Below are 25,102 nucleotides of genomic sequence, written 5' to 3' on the forward strand. Positions count from 1 at the left end.
AATGGCGCGATCTCAGCTCACCGCAACCTCCGCCTCCCGGGTTCAGGCAATTCTCCTGCCCCAGCCTCCTGAGTCGCTGGGATTACAGGCATGCACCACCATGCCCAGCTAATTTTTTGTATTTTTAGTAGAGGCGGGGTTTCACCATGTTGACCAGGATGGTCTCGATCTCTTGGCCTCGTGATAAAGTAAATTTTTAACCACAGTACAGAACTAATTTACGTAGCTTGATCATCGAACTTAAGTTTTGGTACACCTAGATTAAGCCTTCTCAACCTCAACGTTATTGGAATTTTAGGCCTGGTAATTCTTTGCTATGGATGCCTGGTCTATGCATTCCAGGGTGTTTAGCAGCATTCCCGGTCTCTACCTCCCAGTAGCATCCTCCTATGCCAGTAACACTCTGCAGCAGTAAAAACCAAAGATGTCTCCAGTGATTTCCAGATGTCCCCTGGGGGACAAAACTGCCCATGGTTAAGAAGAACTGATGTAGATAACACCATTTTTTAAAAATTTCATTTTGGAATAAGTTTAGATTTCAGTAAAGTCCAGATATAATTTCTATACGCCCTTCACCCATCTTCCTTAATATTAACATCTTACATAACACAACATGGTTAAAACTAAAAAATTAATATTAGCACAATGCTATTAACTAAACTACACACATTAGTCAAATATCTCCTGTTTTACCACTAATGTCTCTTTTATGTTCTAGGATCCAGGTCAGGGTATAGGTGATGCATTTAGGATAACACCATTTTAAAGAGAAGTGGTTTTCTTTGGTTGTTGTTGGTTTTTGTTTTTGTTTGTTTTTTGAGACAATGTCTCACTTTGTTACCCAGGCTGGAGTACAGTGGCCCAATCTCAGTTCACTGCAACCTCTGTCTGCTGGGTTCAAGCAATTCTTCCGCCTCAGCCTCCTGAGTAGCTGGGATTACAGGTGTGTGCCACCATGCCCGGCTAATTTTTGCATTTTTAGTAGAGATTGGGTTTCACCATATATAGAAAATGACTATCTAGTTTTATGGTGCAAAAGTATATGCCAATGTAGACTTACATCCTACCTGGACAATTTGTAAAATTTGTGAAGTAGCACCAACTTCCTAACTTTTTTCACTCTTAATTTTCTGATTTCTTAGGTGGGCATTTGTTAGGGGGCATAAATATCCCTATGTATAAACAGTGCATGACAATTGTAAATGCTCACAAGATAGTAGCTATTGCTGCCAATGCAATTATTTGTCATGTGGCCCTAGAAACTCTGTATAGTTTATAAAATGTGTTACACCTTGATTATTACTACTGTTTTTCCCATGCAAGCTCACTGCAGCTGAGAATACTACAAATCCTGGTTCAGCAATTTAAATAATACCTTGTTGACTATGAAGAAGCTTTTGTCCTAATGATCCCATCTCCCTGTCCTTTTTTAGACACTCCTTTAACACAGGCAGTGCCTAAATGTCAGCGCTGGGAGAAACTGCAGAATTCAAGATGTGTTTGTAAAATGCCCTACGAATGTGGGTAAGTGCTGTCTTTGCTCACTTCTCCATTTTATTTTATTCATGATAAGCGATGATTTCTTAGATGCTAGTCTCTGTTGGATGGAAAGTGTAGCTTACCAAGCGTTAAGGATCTTTGTTTGCCTTTTGACCTAGTCCATCAGCTCTTTCCCTGGGTCGCTAGTGCCGACAGCCATGGCATTAAGCAGTGTTCTAATCTGGCTAGTGGAGAAGGCTGAAGGACTACTTGAGCACTGCTTGTCTTATATATAAAATGGAGCGAAATGACAAACCGTCAGCTGAGGATTTGCAACTTTAGAGGATTAGAGCTGAAATTCCTTTGGGACATAACTTTTAAAGCAATTCTGATAGGGAAAGAGCAGCCACTTTTGTTGATTCTTGAAGCGTCTTCTCTAGATTTGCATTGTTAAGAGTGCCACCAACTTGAAATCACTCCATTCATTGTAGGAGGATATCTGAAGTAGTTACTAGATGTCTGTTATGGTCCTAGTAGGATAGAGATGGCACAATTAAATTAGGACAAGAAAAGTTTTACTAGCAGGAATACTTACAAAAATGTGAACAGAGTAAAGGAAACTACAAGTTCCATGGCAGTATTCCCATGGTAACAGCTCAACCGTAAATCCATAGCCAGGTCCAAGGAGTAAGGAGAGGGGCATCCAGGAAAAACTGGAGACCAAGAGAATTGTGTGGAGATGGCCCTGAGGAGGATCTGACACTCTCATTTTAGGGACCTCAGAGATTGCACAGGCGTGAGCTAGGGGAATAAACATGTCAACTGTACTCTCTTTCCTGCCTCGAGCGTCCTGCCAGTGCTCCCCATTGATCAAACCTACTGAAGCTAGAAGCTGAGGAAGCCCATGATGTGGCCCATACATGTCAGCCTACCAGGCAGGTGGAGAAGAGTAGAACGTGGATCTGGGGAGGAAATGAGATATTATCTAGCCCCCAGACTTACTGGTCATTTTTAAAATTAAGAACCGAAAGATGACCTGGTGTGGTGGCTCATGTCTGTAATCCCAGCACTTTGGGAGGCCAAGGTGGGCCAATTGCTTCAGCTCAGGAGTTCAAGGCCAGCTTGGGCAACATGGTGAAACCCGTTCTCTACAAAAAAATAAAAAAATTAGCTGAGTGTGGTGGCACGCTCCTGTAGTCCCAGCTATGCCGGAGACTGAGGTGGGAGGATCGCTTGAGGCTGGGGAGGTTGAGGCTTCAGTGAGCCAAAGTCATGCCACTGTACTCCAGCCTGGGTAACAGAGCCAGACCCTATCTCAAAAATGAAAAATAAAAAAAACACCCAAAACACGAATTACTTGGTTTTTAATGATTTTGCTTATCAAAACCCATATCTAACTTCTTGAACCTACAGTAGTTAATAGTTATTGTATATAGTAATTTCTGGTGTGAAGAAGAATATACCTAAATGGCATGATGGAAATGGTGGTCAGTGTAGATATATTCTGATTCTAATATTCTGACTTTACTGCTAACCTGTAATAATCATTGTTTATTTTGAGTCACTTTTCTCCTCTTTCCAACTTCCCCATTTCATTTAGTTTATCTGCAGCCCGTGGTTAGTAGTTATGGTATGAATTTCCATGTCATTCCATGGTCTCAGATACTGACAACAGGTGGTATTGTAAGGTCTTTGCCCTTTCAGCTGTTGGAAGTTCTATTTAAACAAACAGATGAAAAGATAGATTCAAAACAACAGGATTTGTTTCTGCTTTATAAATAACTCCAATTAAATTTAGCTTTTAATAGAAGAGGAAAATATTAGAACTAAATAAAGTGTGTGAATATAGATTCTTTCTGATTCCATCTGGTATACAAAAATGTTCTGTTGTCTAAGGTTTCAGTGATGATAATGCGTACCTTGTCTGTCAGCATTCAGAAATGTGGAATTTTTTGATAGTGACATTTCTAAATAGCTATTTTTTTCCATTATTTAACACCAATGCTTATGAAAAAGGTAACACAGTTTACAAAAATATTTATTTATTTTTTGAGACACAATTTCATTCGGTCACCCAGTTTGGAGTGCAGTGGTGCAATCTCAGCTCACTGCAACCTCTGCCTCCCGAGTTCAAGTGATTCTCCTGCCTCAGCCTCCCTAGTAACTGGGATTACAGGTGTGTGCCACCATGCCCAGCTAGTTTTTATATGTTTAGTAGAGAAGGGGTTTCACCATGTTGGCCATGCTGGTCTTGAACTCCTGCCCTCAAGTGATCCGCCTGCCTCAGCCTCCCAAAGCACTGGGATTATAAGCGCCCAGCCTTATTTCTAAACTGTTTTGTAAACATAGGTACTTTTAAAAGTAGCATTGAAAAATACATGTTTATCTTCCCTTGATGATTTAGGGTCATCCATTTTTGGATGATGCTGTTTTATGGACGTGAACTCTTGGCTGCCGGGCTGGGATGAGTTCATTGCTCCTGCAATTAATGGTCCCATTTGACTATGATTATATTGAATGCTTGGTTTCCGCTGGTTTTCTGTCTCCTTCTTTGCCAGCTGTTGCTAGCAGACCTTGCCTTCTCATCTATCAACACTAGATATCTACACTTGCAAAAATTGTGAGCAAATGAAGAGAATAAATACAAATATGATCATTTTGAAGACCTAAGTGGATTGGACTCTAGGAATGAAGGGGATTTGAGTTTTCATCCTTTTTTATCTTTGCTTTGGGTGATAACATCTGGGGGCACTAAGCTCAGAGTATCACTTTTCATTTCTACTTCTCAGCTTTTAAGAACCAAAATCTTGTAAATGATGTTATTAAAAATTCTTTTCAGATCTTCCTTGGATGTATGTGCTCGAGATGAGAGAAGCAAAAGGATACTGCCTCTGACAGTTTGCAAGATGCATGTTCTCCACTGTCAGGGTAGAAACTACACTCTTACTGGTAGGGACAGCTGCACTCTACCTGCCTCAGCTGAGAAAGCTTGTGGTGCCTGCCCACTGTGGGGAAAATGTGATGGTAAGGGGCCTTTCATATTTGCAAGTATAAGAATGCTGAAGTCACAGTACTGAGGTTTTTTAAAATGTGGTTTCTAGTTTAGCAGTGGGCCGAAGCAGATACTTGAGGATGTTAAAAACTCAGACTGATTTGACAGTGCACTGACCTCTCCTATACCCCTTCCTGGAGAAGGGGGCAGATCACAGACCTCAGAGTATAAGAATCCATTCCTGATGAGAATGTTCTCCCAAACATGGGTGATTCCATTCCACCTTCATGATTTTTGATCTGTCCTTGTATTATCCGTATTGTGTATTTTTAAAAGTCTGACATAAAAGTAACTTTAAAATGAAAACTTTATATCACGTCCTTAAAAGGATTTATTACTTGCCATGAGTGTTAGGTAACTATAAACATTAGATGTAATGCAAAGTTGTGGACTCTAGCCAGATACTGGTCCAACATTGACTATGCTGTTTCTCTGTGAGTTTAGCATGTGTTAGAGGGGTGTTAAAAACATACTAGCACTAAGCTGACACTTCCTTCTAGAAGTAATCAGATGGATTTGAAGAGAATAGGAAATTAAGTTACTTTCTCATGTTGTGATTCAATATTTGCTAATGCTATCTTCAGGTAGCAGTTACAATGATCTTGAACACCTCAAGGGCACAGTAAGCCTGCCAGGATTTGGGCAATACTATGAAAGGGGAATGGCTGAGTCTCCGGAGCCAGGTCACTGCCTGGGCTTCCTTATCTGTAAATTTGGGAGCTGGACTATATGACTTGTAAGGTCTCTGTTGGCTCCTCACTCTCTGCCCTCTTGGCCTGTACCCGCTGGCACCTTTCCCCTCACCCCCTCACAGTTTGCAGCAGACTGATGACATATGTAACTCTAGCTGTGTCTGAGTCCCTTTTGGTTTGGCGGTCACCACCGTCTGCTGGGTGACCTTGTTACTTTTCTTTGGGAGACTCCTGGCTGGTGTAATCCAACCATATACTTCCAGTGCACAGACTCCTTGCCTCCCTAACTCATTTCTGATTTGTTTTTTTGGATTTGTAGTCTTTTGTATGTCATGCTGTCTCTCTCAAATCAAGTTTAAGTTCTCTTTTTTTCTCTCTCTGTGTTTGAGTCTTGACTTGGTTCTTTGTTGAGGGTTTCTCATTTGATCTCAATTGCTGGCTCATAGGGACAGCAGCTTCTAGGTGGGAGAAAGTTGACGAGCTCTTGACTTGGATAGAACCACCCCGTGTGGGTCAAACTAATAGAGAGCTGGCACCAACCTGAAAACCTATTTCTTTGGAGTGGAGCAAAATGCCCCAATTTCCTGGTCCTACCACTTTTCCAGGGGATAGTTTATTATATCATTCCAGACAGGAGCTTCTGTAGCTCTAATCACCACATTATTACTTTGGAGGTGATGTGCTTTGACTCCCCCACCTCCACAATGTACCGTTAAGCCTCTTTCACTTACTTTTTCAGCTGAGAGCAGCAAATGTGTCTGCCGAGAAGCATCGGAGTGCGAAGAAGACGGGTTTAGCATTTGTGTGGAAGTGAACGGCAAGGAGCAGACGATGTCTGAGTGTGAGGTGGGCGCTCTGAGGTGCACAGGGCGGAGCATCTCCATCATCAGCATAAAGCCTTGTGCTGTGGAAACCCAGTAGGCTCCTGAGGCCCCCAGCAGGCAGCTGGGGCTGAGTGAAAACATCTGCACACCTGGCCACTGGACAGCTTTTCCTTTTTCTCCAGAGTTTACTTTCCTCCGCAAATCCCAGCCCTCTGCATGAAGACAACACTTTGTTCTCCCAAATCTGAACCGAGTTAATCTTTTGTCTCCTTTTTAAAAAGTGTCAGTCAGGATGAAGACTATTCATGAGCCTTTGCACAGGCTGGCTGCGTGTTCTTGAAAAACATGTTACCTTCTCCAGGCCTTGGTTTTTTAAAATCTGTAAAATTAGAGGATTGTGCTAGAGAAACTTGAAGGTTCCATTTAGGCCTCTCATTTTATTAAGTATGATTGACACAGCCCAGGGTCAGAACACACTCTGCATAATGATTAGGAAAAGAGAAAGAACGTAATCTCCTGGTTAAAGAGGTTGGTTTTCCTCAATGAAACCAAATACAAAGAGGACGTTGAACAAAAAAGACAAGATATAAATTATTTCTGTCCTGAGTAGTAATCTCACACTTCACCCTATTGAGTCAATTACTACAGAAAGGAATCCCTTTTTTTTTCTTGACAGAGTTTCACTCTGTTGCTCAGGCTGGAGTGCAGTGGTGCGATCTCATCTCACTGCAACCTTCACCTCGCAGGTTCAAGTGATTCTTATGCCTCAGCCTCTTGAGTAGCTGGGATTATAGGCACCCACCACCACACCTGGCTAATTTTTGCATTTTTAGTAGAGATGGGGTTTCACTATGTTGGCCAATCTGGTCTCCAACTCCTGACCTCGGGTATCTGCCTGCCTTGACCTCCCAAAGTGCTTTGATTACAGGAGTGAACTACCACACCTGACTGGAATATTTGTTCATGTCAGGAGATTGAACCACTAAAATGTCAGAGCAGAATTCGTTATGCTGTGGTCACAGGGGCGTCTTGTCTGAGAACATACAATTCAGTGTTCTCTTTAGGGGTTTTCTCTAGTATGTGTCAAACACAGGACCGGAAGTTCGCCCCTCTTCTTTTGAAAGACCATCAGTTCCTGCCTGAGGTATGTGTGATTGTGCATTTGAGAAGAGTTTTCCCTAATGTGGATTACTTACACTTCAGTATAAGTAATATACTTCAGTATAAGTAATACTTCAGTCCTAAAGTTTTCAGGGAGTACACGGGTAGATTAGTTTGAAGCATTGATCTTCTATTTATTTCTTATTTCTCTTTCATCAAAACAAAAAATAAAGCAGTTGTGGGAGGAAAAATGAGAGGGCTTAAATGAAATTTAAAATATGCTTTATTATACAAACACTCTCTCTGTATTGCTCTGACCCTGTAAATATATTTCTGTACCTCAGATGACAAGGATTAGAAAACTCATTAAAGATACTATTCCTCAAAATTGTTTCATCTGTATTGTTTCATTTTAGAGAAGGTTTTCATGATGAATGGTTAACATGTTCTTGCCTGAAGTCTAATCCAGATCTAGCTTCTTATATCAAAGTGTGCCTTAAGGGAAGATGCAGATATAATATGTTGAAGCTACAAGGAGGCAGGTTTCAATTGGTTAAAAACAATGACATTCAGATATTGCAACTGCATTTGTTAGAGGTTATAACAGTTCATTTCTACCCTGGATGGGAGGACACATTTGAAAATGCAGACCCTGAGACAAAAGGCTGAACAAGTAATTTATTTGGAGGAAATACCTCAGTATCCTTCCAAAATTTCTCCTCTTAGCTTAAGCTAGTATGGAGTGAGATTCCTACTGCTTGTGTGTCATCATGCCCCCTCCCTAAGTAATGCAGAGGATATGGTCAGCATTATCAAATATCATCAGAGATTGAGGTCTGAAAAAAGAAATGAGTGAATGTAACTAAGAGATTGAGAAGAGAATTCAGCAGAGTTATTGAAGGAGAAGTCAAGGATTAATGAATTGTTGGAGGAGAGGAGCAGTGCATGTGGCTGGGAAGAGGTATTGTGTTGAAATACTGTGTTTTTTGCCTCCTTTTGTTTTCTGAACATTTCTTGTGCTGACCTTTCCTCTAGTCCAACAGAGACATTCACAACTGCCTGTGGAGAATTAGGATTGCCACAGCAGGTCAGCAAGGAGAAAGTCATTTTTAAGATTAAGTTTTAAAAAATGTTTTGAAACTTCCAAAATAAGTTCTTGAATACCTATAGAGAGGCTTTGAGGAAAGCTAAGGGAACAATTTTATACCACATAAATAAATGGAAGAAGAATAAAGAGTGTGAGAATTCTACCTGCCTGCCCTTCTCTGTGCCTCAGATCAGGTGAGGGTCATCTGGGCTAGAAGGGGATATAGCCTTGGAGGAGGCAGACAGCAGAAAGCATCGCTGAGATTAAAGTCATTTGGGCCTCAGAACAAACAGACAGAGAGAAGGAAATTGGCTGGTGCATTAACCATCACTAGCTTCAGGGAGCTACGTGGAGGTCAAGACACATCCCACAGATCATTGCTTACCACTCAGGAGGATACTACAAGATACCTGGGCAGAGAAGGTGCCTGGGAATGTTTCCTAATCACTTTGAGAAGTGCCTTCCTTTGACATCTCATGTACTTCCTAATTGATGACAGACATGCTGCTTATCTATACCCTGAGATTTAATGGCCCTATTCAAATTGTTGAATGTAACCCTCCTTCCTAGTACAGGACCCCCTGTAATCACCTTGAAAGAGAAGGAGGATTCTTGGTATACAGGTGGGGTGGTATGTTGGGGAGGTGGAGTGACAAGCAGGAAATCTGACAACAGACCCCCGGAACTTTGGGTTACCTAGCAACTAGCCAAGTAACTGGCTAATTTGACTGAGGGTTCCCCTCTTTGCTGGGCAGATCATGGCTAATCTCAGCTTCACATGAAATTTGTGAACCATTCAGTTGTGTAACTGTTCAGAGCTGCAAGTCCTGAGCAGCTGGTTTGTACAGCATTCTCTGAAACACATTCCCTAGTATGTTTCCATTTATGTGCCCAGCTTATTATGTGTCCACTTATGTGGCCAATTATTAATCACTTTTTCTTTTGGTCAAGGTATGTGTATTAATATTTTTGAACCCCTTCTTAGTCTGTATTATGCTATTAGATTATCACCAACTGGGTAATTTATAATGAGCAGAAGTTTATTTGCCTCTTGGTTCTGAAGGCTGGGTGAGCATTGTGCTGGCATCTGGCAGGGCCTTCAAGCTGCATCATCCTATGGCAGAAGGTGGAAGGGCAGGAGCACAAGAGTGAAAGAGCAAGTTGGAGCCGGGGCTGAACTTGCTTTTATCAAAACAAAAGCACCCTCATGATAACTAACCCACTCCTGTTATAACAACACAATCCATTCATAGGAGCAGAGCCCTCATGTCCTAATCTCTTCTTATGAGGCCCTGCCTCCCAACACGGTTGCATTGGAGGTTAAATTTCCAACACATGAACTTTGGGAGACACAGTCAAACTATGGCACCATGGTTTATCATTTTTCTATATTTTCTTTATGTTCCTATTCACATTTCTTATACATACACTCACCCACCACAGGCATTTGGATTATTTGGAGACCAGCATAATAGCTAGTGGAAGTGGTCATCATCACGCACTTGAAGATAAACTAAGATACTGCATACTTTGGGCACAAGATGAAGTGAGTGTTCAGGTATATCCAGTGCTTCTCTTTCTTTCTCTATCTCTCTCTCTGAAGTAGAGGGGGTAGACAGAGAAGAGAAAAGAAAAAAGAAAAGGGGAGGCAGGAGAAGGAGAGAGATAGACAGAGACAGGAGAGAAAGAGAAAGAGGGCCATTCTTAGTATGGGATTGGTAGAACTGAGTAGCCGCACCAGTCCACTGAGATTTTTCTCCCTTGATGGACTAAAGTGCACTCAATAATTGGGTTAGAAACAGAATGGCCTGTTTCTTTCTCAGAACACTAAGCCAGAAAAGTGATCACAGTAGGAGGCAATTTCTGTTAATATCTGAGAAAACAGACAGGTTTATGCTTGCCTTTCAATTACCTTGGCCTTTCAGGCAGTTCACACATTCGTGGACAAGAAAGCTGATGCCATGATAGGCACCCCTGCTGTGATAACCAACACACCTACAATTTGTCCTTTTATTTACTCCTGTCAGGCTGTGATGGCAGAACTCTAGATTTACATTCAAGATATCAATCACATAGAGAAATCTACTTTCTCAGCCAAGGGTTAACAAGACCAGATAGAAAGACAGCCGTTGTTTCAGAAGGGGTGGGCGAGAGGTGAGAAGGTGGGCGAGAGAAGAAAGCATGTTAAAATGTTCTTTTTGATTCATAGGCTGGAGACAATTTCCTGTGAAAAGACAAACATAGGAACTGCTCTGTTATCACTGTTATTTCCATGCATCTCCATGAGAGGAGACTTGCTCTGAATTATAGGGTAGGGGGCGGTACATGGCAGATCAATGATATCCAAGACAGAGAAACATTGACTAAAAGACAAAGCATATATGATGTTGGCTTGAGTCTCTATTACAAAATAATTAGCTGCCCAAGTTAACTGGGAACACAGAGAAGTCAAGGAATTTTCAGCAACAGCAAAATATAATTTTCTTTTCTTTTCTTTTTTCTCTCCCTTCCTCCCTCCCTCCCTTCCTTCCTCCCTCCCCCCCCCCCCCCCCCCCTCCCCCCCTCTCTCTCTCTTTCTTTCTTTCTTTCTTTCTTTCTTTCCTTCTTTTTTTTCTTTCTTTCTTTTTCTTTTTTTTTTGAGATGGAGTCTTGCTCTTGTTGCCCAGGCTGGAGTGCAATGGCTTGATCTTGGCTCACTGCAAACTCTGACTCCCAGGTTCAAGTGATTCTCCTGCCTCAACTTCCTGAGTAGCTGGGATTATAGCCATGCTCCACCACACCTAGCTAAATTTGCATTTTCAGCAGAGATGGGGATTCTCCATGTTGGTCAGCCTGTTCTTGAACTCCCGACCTCAGGTGATCTGCCTGCCTAGGCCTCCCAAAGTGCTGAGATTAGAAGCGTGAGTCACTGCACCTGGCTAGAATGTTCTTATTAAAAAAAAAAAAGTTTTGCCTGGCATCCATAAGAGAAAGGGATTAACATGAAAGGCTCAGGATTGATGTATTATTAGGTGATACACAACCCACGTGAGCATTATGACAATATTTAATCAGGGGCCACAACTGAACTCTAAGTCCAGAAACTCTTGGTGCACAGATAGCACCAAGAGCAACTCCTGAAGTCAGGCATTATATAAAGCTCTATTCAAGCCCATTGATTGGACTCCCTGGTGACCCTATAGGATTAAGTAGCTTTAGTATGATGATAGGGAGCCTTCCAAAGTATCTCAAGTCTCTTAATAATGTAATGCTTGGCTGTTTTTGCACAGACATGGTACACAGATTCATTAAATGTGGCAGAGAAAGGCACTTTTGAGGAAATCTGGTTCCCAATCTCATGTAGCTTGGTGAAAATAGTGACTCATCCTTATGGTTCTATGCTCCTCATTGCTCAGTACACTGGTTGTATATGCTCAATAAAATGTCCATTTTACAGTCACTTTCCACAGTCTCACAGCTAGTTAGCAGAAAGTCTAGTCTTGAAAAAGCTCTTCATCTCCCGGAGTAGAGCTCACCCTGTTTCACTATAGTCCTGGCCCCTATACTGTCTTGTAGACCTTGTGGGTGTTATATGCTAGTTGTGTCTTGCCAGGCAGCAGCGTAGTTAATGAGTTGTGTAGGAGTGGTTTCTTGCTATAGCTATAGTGCTAGTATTATGAAATGTCAGCATAGACTTAAATAGGCAAGACTTTTCTTTTGTGCCATGGGTAGTATGATCCTAATTATCTTCCTTGTTTTGAATCTAGATAAAGGTTTCCTGAAACTTTCCCTGTGGAGCATTGATTGAGGGTGAGGAAGTTGGAAATTGTGGTAGCCAAGGAGCCAGAAGGCTTAAGGAGGAAGCTTAGTAATTACTAAGATCTAAACAATGTTGACAGATAAGCTTAAGTTTTGGAAAAGCTGATCTTGTGACTTTGACTTATGAAGAGACTGCTAGTTTAGCCTCTAACAGTGGAGGCGACTGGAGCTGACAGTTCTTTTGGATGTATACTGGGAATTATGATCCTGAAATAAACATTCTTTCCCATTTAGGTGGGACAAAGGAGGGGACTGTCTTAGTTGGTTCAGGCCTCTATAACATAATGACACAGACTGGGTGGCTTAAACAACAAACATTTATTTTTCACAGTTCTGGAGGCTGGAAAGTCCAAGATGGCAAATTTAGTGTCTGCTGAGGGCCTGCTTCCTAGTTTGCAGATGGCCACGTTTTCCCTGTGTTTTCACATGGTGGCCAGAGGGGAAGCTCTGGTCTCTTACTCTCCTTACCAAGGCACTAACATCATCAAAATGGCCCCACCCTCATAACCTCATCTATACCTAATAGTCCCCGAAGAATCTGCCTCCAAATACCATTGCACTGGGGATTAAAGCTTCAACATATGAATGGGTGGGAAGACACAAACATTCAGTCTGTAGTGGAGACTATGAACTAGTGTGATTTTTTTGGGTGAAACTGTTGCTTCATTCAGTGGGTTTGTGAGGAATTTTACCTTAAAGTCTTGCCCTTTGGCAATCCTGGCAAGTAATACAAAGAGATCAAATTGAATTTGTAAATCTGATATATTGTGTCTGCTGATGCTGGAGAGACATTTTTCTCTCAGGTTGAAATAGCAGTGCCTCAAAGACCTAATACAGGTCCTGAGCAATGTAGGCTGGAATTACCATCTCTTCTGAGACAGAACACTGGTACTCAGTCTTGGGATGTGTAATGCAAAGACTCAAATGCCAGAAAAGAGTGATGTTAGCATCTAAAGCTAAAACTTCAGTGGTGCCTATCATGTGCCAGTAAATGCTGCTAGTTGTCTAGTTCCTGCTGCTTCTTATAAGTGGTTGATCAGAAATATCCAATGCAGATATTTTGTGTATCTTCAGTTCATGCCATGGTGTATAAGTGCTCTCTTTACTACTGGAAATAGAGTCATTAGCATCTTAAAACTCAGATCCAAATCAGAAAATTTGTCCTTGAAATTCTGTTTCTTTAGAACCACTCTCAGTGCATAAATCTTTATTAGGGTTCTTCAGAGAAATAGAACCAATTGCATAGATATAGATATATGATATCATATATATCCTAGAGGATATATATATTATCTTTATACTTATATGATTTATTGATTTTTTTATATTTCTATTTTTGTCTTCATTGCCTTGAGCATATGGAGCACATTTTTAAATAGCGTTAAAAAAGTTTTAGTATATTCAATCAATTTTGGCATTTATGGGTCCATTTCAATTATTTTGAAAAAGTTTCTTCTGGTTCATATTATTTCTTTTTTGAATGACTTACAATTTTTTGACAAATTTTACATTGTTTGGTGCTGAACTTTGTTCTAATGCACAGCTAACTTACTTAGAATAGGTTAGATCTTTTAGTGCAATCAAGAGCTACCTTTAGTCTAGAGTTTGTATTATGTCCTTTCACTCTGGTTGGTGGCAGTATAAAATGATCCCTCCTTGTATGAGTTTTAGGAATTGTTAGACTTAATGGTTTCTCATGCTTCTGTCCCTCACTTACACACAGTTCAGCCTCTAGTCAGTCGTCAGCACAGATCAGCAAGGGTCCCAGTCTGCTGAGCTCCAGATCTCTCATTCCTCCTTGTGCAGTTCCTTGGTCTCAGGCAATTTACTCTATCAATTATAATGCCTTGACTCCCCAAACTCAGATTTTAGTTCTTCAATTCAGTGGAACCAATGGACACTGTTTGAAATCCACCTACCTGTGCAGTGGCCTGAAAATCGCCACCAGGAAGTAAGCTGGGGCAAGTCTAAGTCTCACCTCATTTGTTTCCCTTCTCTTGGGGATCACAATCCTTCAATAGCTGTTGTCAAATGTTTAAAAACCATTGACTTTCATTTTTTTCTAGTTGATTAAGGTGGAAGAGTAAATCTAATTCCTGTCACTCCATAGTGGTCAAAAGCAGAAATTTCTTAAATATAATAGCATTTAAAAGAAGCCTGCTAATCAATTCCAAACATGAACTGCATGGTGGTCTGCTCCCCAAAAGTGGAATGCAAGATCACTGAGGGCATTTTATTTATTTTTGAGACAGAGTTTTCCTCTGTCACTCAGGCTGGAGAGCAATGGTGCCATCATGGCTCACTGCAGCCTCAACCTCCAGTGATTTTCCCATCTCACCCTCCAGAGTGGCTTGGACTATGGGTGCATACCACCATGGCCAGCTAATTTTTTAAATGTTTGGTAGAGATGGGGTCTTGTTATGTTGTCCAGACTGGCCTTGAACTCCTGGGCCCCAGCAGTCCTCCTGTCTTGGTCTCCCAAAAGGCTGGGATTATAGGCTTGAGCCACTGCCCCTGGCCTCTGAGGGTATTTCTTATTTCCATGCTTTGCAATTTTGGGAACAAGCATCTATCTTGGGAAAGAAGAAGTTTCATTTTCTTATCCTAGTCACTTAGGCTTAAATTATCAGGGTTTTCTTTGATTCACCCCTTTAAATCTTCCAAGCAATATTATCTCTGTCATTTCATTTCTCTCTCTTTTTTTTTTTTGGAGTGCAATGGCATTATCCTGGCTTACTGCAACCTCCGCCTCCCTGGTTCAAGTGATTCTTTTGCCTCAGCCTCCTGAGTAGCTGGATTATAGGCATGTGCTACAATGCTAATTTTGTATTTTTAGTACATATGGGGTTTCTCCATGTTGGTCAGGCTGGTCTTGAACTCTCAATCTCAGGTGATTCACCTGCCTTGGCCTACCAAACTGTGAGGTTACAGGTGTGTGCCACCACTCCCAGCCACCTCTGTCATTCCTTTATACATTTCTTTAGTCTAAAAACCTATCAGCTAGTGTCTGATTGTCTGATTTACCAGTTTATCTACTTTGTTAATCATGTCCTAAAATGCTGATTTTATCATTTTACCGTCTTGATCAAGAACCCCTTTTGGTTGCCTACTGTCTTCCAAATAAAGCTTAAATCAATTTTTCATTCAACCTTTGGTCCCTTTGCTATTTGGTCATCTTTATCTCTTAATAAAACTTTTCTGCTATTGTCAAAAGAGCTTTATTCTATCCTCTGCTGAATGTAACAGGTCGGTAAACTGCCACGATCAAGCCCTGCCCACAGGCCTCTCTGCCCCATCCACAGGGCAGGCACATTCCCAGTGTCTCAGCCCTGAGCACAGCCTTTGAGAATTGGATAATGAATGGTTTTCTTATAATTCCACTAAGAACAGAGTAAAAGTAGATTCTAACATCCCCTATTCTCTTTGAAAAATTGAAAAGGTCCTGGTTAACCTGTCCTGCAGGCTAATAAGCAGTTCCCCAGCCTCTCCATCTCCAGGATAGAGCCTCTTTTGACCACTTTGCAGTTAAGAAAGGCTAGGGTATTGGCTATTTTAATCCTTAGACCCAGAACATTTGGAGGAAGTGGTAAGTAATGTAAGAGAAGGGATTTCTTATCTTGTGTTTTTCAGTGGCTCCCAAATTGAAAAAGAAGCTATGAGCCACATATGTTTGGAAAGTTATATTCCCCAAATTTATCTTTCCTTTAGGATAACCACATAACTCAATAAATAAATCCAGGACAGTTTGTCCAGAAGGAATACAAATAAGTAAGGACATTTTTGTTGGATAAAGAAAGTCTGACAAAGTAGAAGTAGGAAGCAGATTCCTTTTTTTCAGGTCATGACTTGGTGATTTTATACACACACAGACACATACATGTACACACACAGACACATTTTTGTAATGAATTCTACTGTCCCTCCCTCATGTTCCTCTCAACTCTGTCACATTTTCTACTTGTCCTGGTTTACAGGATACCAGAAATGAATAAGAAAGAGAAATCCCAAGAAATGATAATTCCCAGGCTGCAGCTATATAAAATTGTTTATCAGAAAGTTTTTCTCTGCCAAGGCTCCTAATTAGCTCACAGGTTACTAGTCCTTCTAATTGACTGTGCATTCTCTGCTTCTATACTGAGGAAATCTGAAGGATGATGGTGGGGTTGGAGACCAGCTCAACTAAGAGTAAAACACCATTGGAAAATTTTGCTTTAATTTTAGAGTCTGGTGAGTGCTTCAGAAGTGCCTTTTTCTGTATTTTATCCTGTGAAACAATGTCAGTAATGTGACAATCCCAGTTGAGCAATTTCTCTGGCTTCTTTCACTGGAAGCCTATTTGTTTCTTCCTGTCTGTGATCTTTGTTCTTTTCCTTTCTGGTAAAACTGCCTTCATGGCAGGGTCAGCCAAACTAAACAGGCCTGATTTACCAGCAGAACACTGGCTTCCACTGTTGGGTTAAAGGGCAGAGTACTGAGTTGCAAAATAACATAATTCAGCATTCTTCAAAGCAATGCTCAGCCATTAAGCAGTCCATGAACATTACAAAATCTCCATCCTAAAGTAAACATAAATTGAAAAATGATTATATGTGTAAATCAGAGTGAGAAAAACAACAGGAGTGAGACTAAAAGATACCTGTAATTTCTTCAAGAGTACTTGACATGATTTTCCTTTGAACTTTATTTTTCTGAGACCCTTAAGGAGACTGTATTAATCCCTTCTCACACTGCTAGGAAGAAATACCCCAAAATGGATAATTTAGAAAGGAGAGAAGTTTAATTGACTCACAGTTCTGCATGACTGGGAAGGCTTCAGAAAACTTAGAATCACGATGGAAGGGGAAGCAAACATGTCCTTCTTCACATGGCGCAAGAGAGAGAAGTGCTGAGAAAAGGAGGAAAACCCCTTAGAAAACCATGAGAACTCACTATCATAAGAACAGCACGAGGGTCACTGCCCCCATCATTCATTTACCTCCCAACATTTCCCTCCCATGACATAGGGATTATGGGACGACAATTCAAGATGAGATTTGGGTGGGGACACAGCCAAACCATATAATTCTACCCCTGGTCTGTTCCAAATCTCATATCCTCACATAAAACACAATCATGCCCTTCCAACAGTCCCCCAGAGTCTTAACTCATTCCAGCGTTAGCTCAAGTCCAAGTCCAAAGTCTCATCTGAGACAAGGCAAGTCCCTTCTGCCTATGAGCCTGTAAAATCAAAAGCAATTTAGTTACTTTGCAGATATAATGGAGGTACAGCCATTGGGTAAATACACCCATTCACAATGAGAGAAATTGGCCAAAACAAAGGGACTATAGGCTCCACGCAAATCTGAAATCCAATAGGGCAGTCATTAAACCTTAAAGTTTCAAAATGATCTCCTTTGACTTCATATCTCACATTCAGGCACACTGATGCAAAAGGTGGGCTCCCATGGCCTTAGGCAGCTCCGTCACTGTGGATTTGTGGGGTACAGCCCCCTTCTTGGCTGCTTTCATGGCTTTGAGTGTCTGTGGCTTTTCCAGGTGCATGGTGCAAGCTGTTAATGGATCTACCATTCTGGGGTCTCGAGGACAGTGGCCCTCTTCTCACAGCTCCACTAGGCAGTGCCCCACTGGGGACTCTGTGTGGGGGCTCCGACCCCACATTTCCCTTCTGCACTGCCCTAGCAGAGGTTCTCCATGAGGGCTTTGCCCCTACAGCGAAGTAGCCCTCATGAATGGGATTAGTAACCTCATAATAGAGGCCCGTGGAAGCTTGTTGCCTCTTCCACCATGAAGACACAACAAGAAAGAACAGCATATGAAGAATGAGCCCTCACCAGACACCAAATCTACTGGCACCTTGATCTTGGACTTGTCAGTCCCAGAACTGTGAGCATAAATTCTGTGGCTTGCAGATTAATAAGTATTAGATATTTTGTCTTAACATCCTAGGTGGACTAACACATAGTGAGATAATAATAATCAAATTATTATTCTGATTTTACAGATGTGGAAATTGAAGTACAGAGAGGTTAAGTGGTTTTTCAAAGTCAAATGGGTAGTAAGTGGTGGAACCAGGATTTGTGAGAAGGATAGTCCCAGAAATTCTTGCCAAGGTGAATCTAAGATGAGAGTTTAGACAGTTAAAGGTTCAGAGGCAATGTGTTTGGTGTGGCCATTCTACCTAATTTCAATCAATGAGAAAGGCGCTATGCCGCATGCTAGGATTAGGGGTGTGGTGGAGATATCTAAATACCTGACCAAGTCCTATGTGAGTGAATTTACACTCCTATTAAGGATATCCTACAGTTCTAGGGTGGCTCAACCCAAATTCTATTAATACTTTTTGCCCTACATTTTGAAACTGTCCTGTGCAATACCATAATTACTAGCTATACCTGACTATTAAATTTCTGTTAATTAAAATTAAATAATTAGGTTTTATTTTTTAAAATGGATAAATAAAATTAAATTAAAAATTACTTAAAATTAATTAGATAAAATTAAAAATCAAATTCCTCAACTACCTACATTTCAAGTTGATACACGTGTCTACTGGCTACGATGTTTGTCAGTATGGAAAGATAAAATGATTTCCATCAATGCAGAAGTTATATTGGATAGCACTATTTGGTAAGGTCATTTGACTTAAAATAATCTGCCAAAAGAAGTCAACTAAATCTATGTGTTTTCCCTTCTTTTTTTTTTTGCTCTGTTTCACATATGTTATGCTTAGGAATAGCTTCTGACTCCATTAAGAATTTCATGAAAGTCATTACCCAGAAAATGAACCTATGCAATTCTATACCGAAATTTGTATACAACTTTGGTGGGATCATAAACTCTCTGTGTAACAGTTACCTATTGGTGCCTAGCAAATTACCTCAAAACTTAGTGGCTTAAAACACCAAAGTTTTATTATCCCACGCAGTTTCATGGTTCAGGAATTTGGAAATAGCTTGGTTAATGATTCTAGTTAAAGATTCTCATTAGATTTTGCTTGAATAGATTTCACTAATAAAAATATGAGATGCTAAGCTAAATTTGAATTCAGGATAAATAAATAAATTTTTGGTGTAATATATAACTAGGATATATTTTTACCAAAAAAATTCAACATTTATCTGAAATTCAAATGTAGCTGGGCATGTGTATTTTATCTCTCAATCCTAGGTTGCAATCAATATGTGAGCGACCTGGGGTTTCAATCATCTGTAGACTAATGGGCTCTTGGGTTCATTCCGGATATGACTCACTTATATACCTTGCAACTGAGTGCTCATTGTTTGCAGGAGTTTTTTGCTATTTGGACCTCTCCCCGGGGCTACTTGAGTGTCCTTAGGACACATCAGCTAGCTTCTTCCAGAGTGAATGAATCAAGAGAATGCACTATCATTTATGACCTTGTCTTAGAAGTCATATTCCATCATTTTTGAAATATTGTATTGGTTGCACAGGTCAGTTTTATTCTTAGTAGGAGGGGACTTCCCAGGGGCATGAATACCAGGAGGCAGGAATCACTGGGGGGTTGGTTCCATTCCTTGAATTTATACACAGACTTTATAGAATAAGAGCTCTATGAAGGCACAATTTTTCTTTTATTTTATTTTAAAATTATTTATTATACTTTAAGTTCTGGGGTACATGTGCAGAACATGCAGGTTTGCTACATAGTTATACGCGTGCCATGGTGGTTTGCTGCATCCAACACCCTGTCATCTACATTAGGTATTTCTCCTAATGCTCTCCCTCCCCAATCCCCCTACCCACCTACAAGCCCCAGTGTGTGATGTTCCCCTCCCTGTGTCCATGTGTTCTCATTGTTCACCTCTCACTTATGAGTGAGAACATGCAGTGTTTGGTTTTCTGTTCTTGTGTTAGTTTGCTGAGAACAATGGTTTCCAGCTTCATCCATGTCCCTGCAAAGGACATGTACTCATCTTTTGTATGGCTGCATAGTATTCCATGGTGTATATGTGCCACATTTTCTTTATTCGGTCTATCATTGATGGGCATTTGGGTTAGTTCCAAGTCTTTGCTATTGTGAACAGGATTTTTCTATTTTCCCTCCTTGTTGTGGTTCCAGTGGCTATAACAATGACTTATAAAACTGTACGTATTCAATAAATATTTGTTAAATAAATGAAGAAATGGACTTCTAGTCCATAATCTCTTTCGCAAAAGATTTGATTGATTCCTAGGCTTTGTAGAAACAAAGATGTTTCCCCAAAGAGCTTGGGGATGAAGAGATTAAAATATAAGTAATATAAATTTACAGGGGCATTCTAAAGTAATATATTAACAATGGTGCTAATAGATGGTCATAATGGTGCTTTTTAAATGAGTGCCATTACCTGTGTTAGAAACTTCTTTTCAGGGCCGGGCGTGGTGGCCTACGCCTGTAATTCCAGCACTTTGGGAGGCCAAGGTAGGTGGATCACCTTAAGTCAGGAGTTTGAGACCAGCCTGACCAACATGGTGAAACCCTGTCTCTACTAAAAGATACAAAAATTAGCTGGGTGTGGTGGCAGGTGCCTGTAATCCCAGCTACTCAGGAAGCTGAGGCAGGAGAATTGCTTGAACCTGGGAGGTGGAGGTTGCAGTAAGCTGGGATTGTGTAATTGTACTCCAGCCTGGGTGACAGAGCAAGACTCCTTTTCAAAAAAAAAGAAAGAAAGAAACTTATTTTTAGGTATATAATTTCATGTATGTAACCTTTCATCTGTGCATTGTGAAAAACAAAAGAACAATCCAAATACTATGAAGAAATGAACACACTCATGCACACACACATACACGTGCTTGTGTGCATGCATATGCACTATTGCTCTAGGATAAAAGTAGAAAGAAGGTGATGAGATTTAACAGAATGTCAGACAGGGTCTTTTGTAGAAAATTACCTGGCATAGTCTTGACGCATAAATTGCAACCTGGGAGAGAATAGGCAGGTTAAAGTTTATCGTAAGACTGATTTTGAAAAGAGGAATGTGGGTCGTAATTCAAAGCTGACAAAGATCTGAGAGGAAAGGGTTACGTGAGGAAAATAACAGTGGACCTCTTTTTAGTGGCAGCAGAATTATGTGGGTCATGTTCCGCCACTTTTTGAAGTCTGCTGGGACTTACTTTCTCAAGATAGAGGGCTAACCTATGCAAAGCTATGTGGCTGTCACTGTCCAAATCACAGGTCATCCCTGAAGTGAACTTGTGGGATTTGCTTTGTGCTAATGGAAGCCACCAGGGAGATTCTGGAGAGGAAGGAATATATCACCACTTCAATATCCATATTCTAGGCGGCATCTTTTTCCTCAAAATGCTGCAAGTTTGTGAGGTAATAGGATGAAGACGCGAGTCAGTTATAGGAAAAGCCAGCAGTTTATTTCTTGATGGCTTACAGAAGAATGCTTGTCTCTTTACACCTTCTCAGGAGGGTCTGCAAGGCAGCCTCGGCGGCTCTCTGGACGCTAATACAGGGATCTTGACGAAGTGCTTGGAGCCCTGAAATGACAAAAATAGCAAAGTCAAGTGGATGAGGAGAGTCAGAGCGCAGCAAGAAGGGCAAACCAAACCAAGGCCCAGCTTTTTAGCACTGAGGGTCAGACCCAAGTGGGGCTGAGGTCCTCGTGCTCACATTTTATCCTGAAAGGTAGGATGCGGAACTACAAGAATGATTTTAACATTGAATAAAGGAAGAGAATGCCCTGACTTTGTGATCAGTAGGTTTAGGCAATTGGAAAGTTGTAGTCTGTTGGTGTTTCTGATGCCTGCAAAGGGGTGGAGCTGGAGGAGGCTTTATAGCCTGGGGAAATTCTAGCGTCTAGAGAGCATCAGACACAATAATTGGTACTAAGATTTTCAAGTTCTGGGCTCCCGTGAAACCTAGAGCCACAATATTTTCTCTTTTCCTGACAAGAAAACAATATGCTGGGCAGAAACTAGGGTTGATACTCACGTGTGGTCAGTTGTTCTCTGTCTAATAACTCCATGTATTGGCTGGTCAAATTGAGAATGATGGCATCTAAAGTTAATATGAGACAATGTTACTGGTTTCATTATAGAGGGAGAGGCCATGAAAAATAGATCAGGTTAGCCTCTGCACCTGGTGACAAGGTAAATGGTAGGTTGGTGAATTAGCAAACTATATGACTTCCTTTGCACCTCTTAGAATGATGTGAGGGTGACTTCTATTGGGTCCTAAGTGCCATGTCTGCAAGTAGTCATTTATCCAGAGTATTTGGCAGAGTTCACACGTGATCTTCTGAGGAAGCTACCTGTTGAGATTTCAAATCTGTGTAACATAGGGTCTCAGTCTTCAAAAAGTTTATAATGTAGTTGGTAGAGATCATATGTGATTCAAAAAGGAATCCTCAGATTTTTAGTTTGGTCTTGAAGGTGGTGAAGGGAGTGGGTCTGTTAGAATTTCATAAAGATAAAAAGATCCTTAGAGATTTATTTATGTTTTATTTTATATCAGGCAGAGAGGTAACATAATGTTAAGTCAATTTCCAGAATCACATGGCAGAGCCACAGGCTGCTGGCCCCCACATGAACATGCTTTCCACTTGTATCATACTGCCAAAGCTCTTGGCTTGAATTGAACTTTGGATGTTGAGGATAGTTTATCTTCTGGGATGAGGTGAAGGAAAGTGTTTATGTAAAGGCAGCAGCTGGGAGCAAAGATTTGGGGAAAAGAAGGAGCAAGGACTGGGAGCCAGAAGGAGCATGAAGGGCTCAAGATGGGAGGAGAGTGAGTGTAGGCAAGTCAGGAGAGGTTATGAGTTTTCACTGCCAAAGGAAGCAGGTTTCTTTGAGGGAGGATGTTACAAGATGGAAGGTAAACGCCCTTCCTGGGCTTTAACCAAAATTTATACTGGTCATACTAGTGTCCACACAGGACAGCTTCTGGTCAAAGCAAAACTAGATGGAAAAGGCAGACATATCTGGTTGGGAAATGGGGATGTGTACTCACCTGTGAGTTTGACAGCTGCACTCCTGATTATCTCCCAGCTACTGGTGAAGAAAGTGTAGGAGTGTGTGTGGAGGATCCACAGAATTTCCTGGTTTTTCTTGGCCTAGAAGAGATGTGAATTATAAACAGGGCAAGTGGAAAGGGAACCTTTGTGACATTTGGCATCCTATAGGTCCTCAGAATGGATCTGTAAAGGCCAGTGAGCCCTCACACATCCATAAATTAATTGACCGAAAATCGTCTTGTGGGTATTTTGATCTACATTTAATCAGGAAGGCATGAGAGTTTAAGGGATTAATCAACAGATATGAATGTTAGGAACCAAGGAGAATAGATCCCAGTCAGGACTTGGGAAATGAGCAGAGGGTCCTGTGGCAGGATAGCGGATCACTGCTATCCTTCCAAGGCAGGTCCGGCTCTGGCCAGAGATTCCTCGCTATGTTGTTTGCCCTTCTGGGGTTTGTTGAGACTCTTGTCCTGCCTTTTTTCAAGGTGGCGTCTATTGGACACTCACCAGTTTCATACAGAATAGCCTATAAAAATCCCTGGCCCTTGGTAGATCCTGATCAAGGAGATGGTCTAATACCCCGTAGAGTTCCTGGAGGCCCAAAAAAGGAATGCAGACAATCAAGACATCACGGCAAGCCTGGAAAACAGAGTTTTCTGCATCATAGTCCAGAATGTTAGGATCTCCTTCTAGAAGGGAAAAAGTGCTGAATAGTACTGGGAAAGAAGCAGTGGCAGTCAGTGGTGTGAATGGCTTTACAGTCATTGCTGGCACCTTCCCAGTTTCCAGGATGGAAGAATAAACTTGGGAAGAGATGGCAAAAAGAACCTAGAATTGGTTTTCAGGTTCAGTTCTAAGGGATGACTTTAGATCTGCTTCCTGGTGCAGCTAGACCAGGCTTATTGGCACTTCTCAGCTGTGGGGAGAGCAGGAGGGGCAGATGTCTGTGGAGAGCACTTACAACTCCAATCTTGGGGTTGGGATCCCAAAGGTGCAGAAGGAATGAAATCAGGCTCTTTTTTATTTCCTCAGCAAAAAAAATTTTCCACCTTCTTCCTGTTAGGGATGCCAGGTCCTCAAATAAGAAGATGGCAGTCAATCTCACATCATCCTGCTCCTGTGGTGACAAACGCATGTCGTGGTGAATAGCCTATCACAGGCCTTTTCCTGCCAGCACACTCTTGGCTCTCATCCCACCATCCCCACTTCAGCAAAAGAAGGCTGGAACTCAGGCACTGGTGCATCATAGCCGCGGCCTATAAATATTCCAAGAACTCTCTTTCTTTCCCTGAATCATTCTCTCCATACTCCATGGGTTTTAAAAACCCTGGGTACGGGAGTTTATGTGATGCCAGAGGGTTGATTTCTGTCTTTGAGTAGCCAGTGGGGAAGTGTGACCATAACCACAGGGATGATAAACAGGGGTACTCATAGAAAAGGCCAGGGAGGGAAATCAGTTTGGTTGTGTTACTAGCCTAGAATTATGGGGCCTCTAATTGCCCAAGGCCTAATACTATTCTCACGACACCAAATATTTTCTAAAGGGATTACAGACAACTTGGGAATTTGGGCCTTGGTTCTTAGAGGGGTTAAACAGAGAAGTGTCTAGCTCTGCTCTTGAGTATGTGAAGTTATGGAATGTTCTTGCTTTTTGTCCAAGATGGCAGGCAATGATTTTAGGAAACCAAAGGGGCAGGGTGTGGTGGCTCATGCCTATAATTCCAGAATTTTGGGAGGCCGAGCTGGTGGATCACCTGAGGTCAAGAGTTCGAGAGCAGCCTGGCAAAAATGGTAAAACCTCGTCTCTACTAAAAATATAAAAATTAGCCAGGTGTGGTGGCAGGCGCCTATAGTCCCCGCTACTTGGAAGGCTGAGGCACAAGAATTGCTTGAACCTGGGAGGAGGAGGCTGCAGTGAGCCATGATTGCACTACTGTACTCCAGCCTGGGTAACAAAGCGAGACGGTCTCAAAAAATAAAAATAAAAAAATAAGGCCGGGCGCGGTGGCTCAAGCCTGTAATCCCAGCACTTTGGGAGGCCGAGGCGGGTGGATCACGAGGTCAAGAGATCGAGACCATCCTGGTCAATATGGTGAAACCCC

At 41.5% G+C, this 25,102-nt stretch overlaps 2 protein-coding genes across 2 annotated transcripts in view; one reads left to right on the forward strand and one right to left on the reverse strand.

The window, feature by feature from the left end:
• C7 (complement C7) overlaps positions 1–6,462 on the forward strand; it is a 71,705-nt gene extending 65,243 nt beyond the window's left edge. The window contains exons 16-18 of the mRNA XM_017533129.2: positions 1,434–1,524; positions 4,319–4,503; positions 5,963–6,462. Of these exons, the coding sequence (XP_017388618.1) occupies positions 1,434–1,524; positions 4,319–4,503; positions 5,963–6,144 (458 nt within the window). The 3' untranslated portion in view covers positions 6,145–6,462. The remainder of the gene's footprint in view (positions 1–1,433; positions 1,525–4,318; positions 4,504–5,962) is intronic.
• A 14,921-nt stretch (positions 6,463–21,383) lies between these two features.
• The window catches only part of MROH2B (maestro heat like repeat family member 2B), a 70,407-nt gene continuing 66,688 nt past the window's right edge, over positions 21,384–25,102 (reverse strand). Inside the window, exons 38-42 of the mRNA XM_037740170.1 lie at positions 23,962–24,117; positions 23,508–23,639; positions 22,994–23,096; positions 21,977–22,042; positions 21,384–21,522 (exon numbers count right to left, since the gene is read on the reverse strand). Coding sequence (XP_037596098.1) covers positions 21,416–21,522; positions 21,977–22,042; positions 22,994–23,096; positions 23,508–23,639; positions 23,962–24,117 — 564 coding nt within the window. The 3' untranslated portion in view covers positions 21,384–21,415. The remainder of the gene's footprint in view (positions 21,523–21,976; positions 22,043–22,993; positions 23,097–23,507; positions 23,640–23,961; positions 24,118–25,102) is intronic.

The sequence above is a fragment of the Cebus imitator genome, unplaced genomic scaffold, assembly GCF_001604975.1.
Source record: "Cebus imitator isolate Cc_AM_T3 unplaced genomic scaffold, Cebus_imitator-1.0 Scaffold80, whole genome shotgun sequence".
Lineage (NCBI taxonomy): Eukaryota > Metazoa > Chordata > Mammalia > Primates > Cebidae > Cebus > Cebus imitator.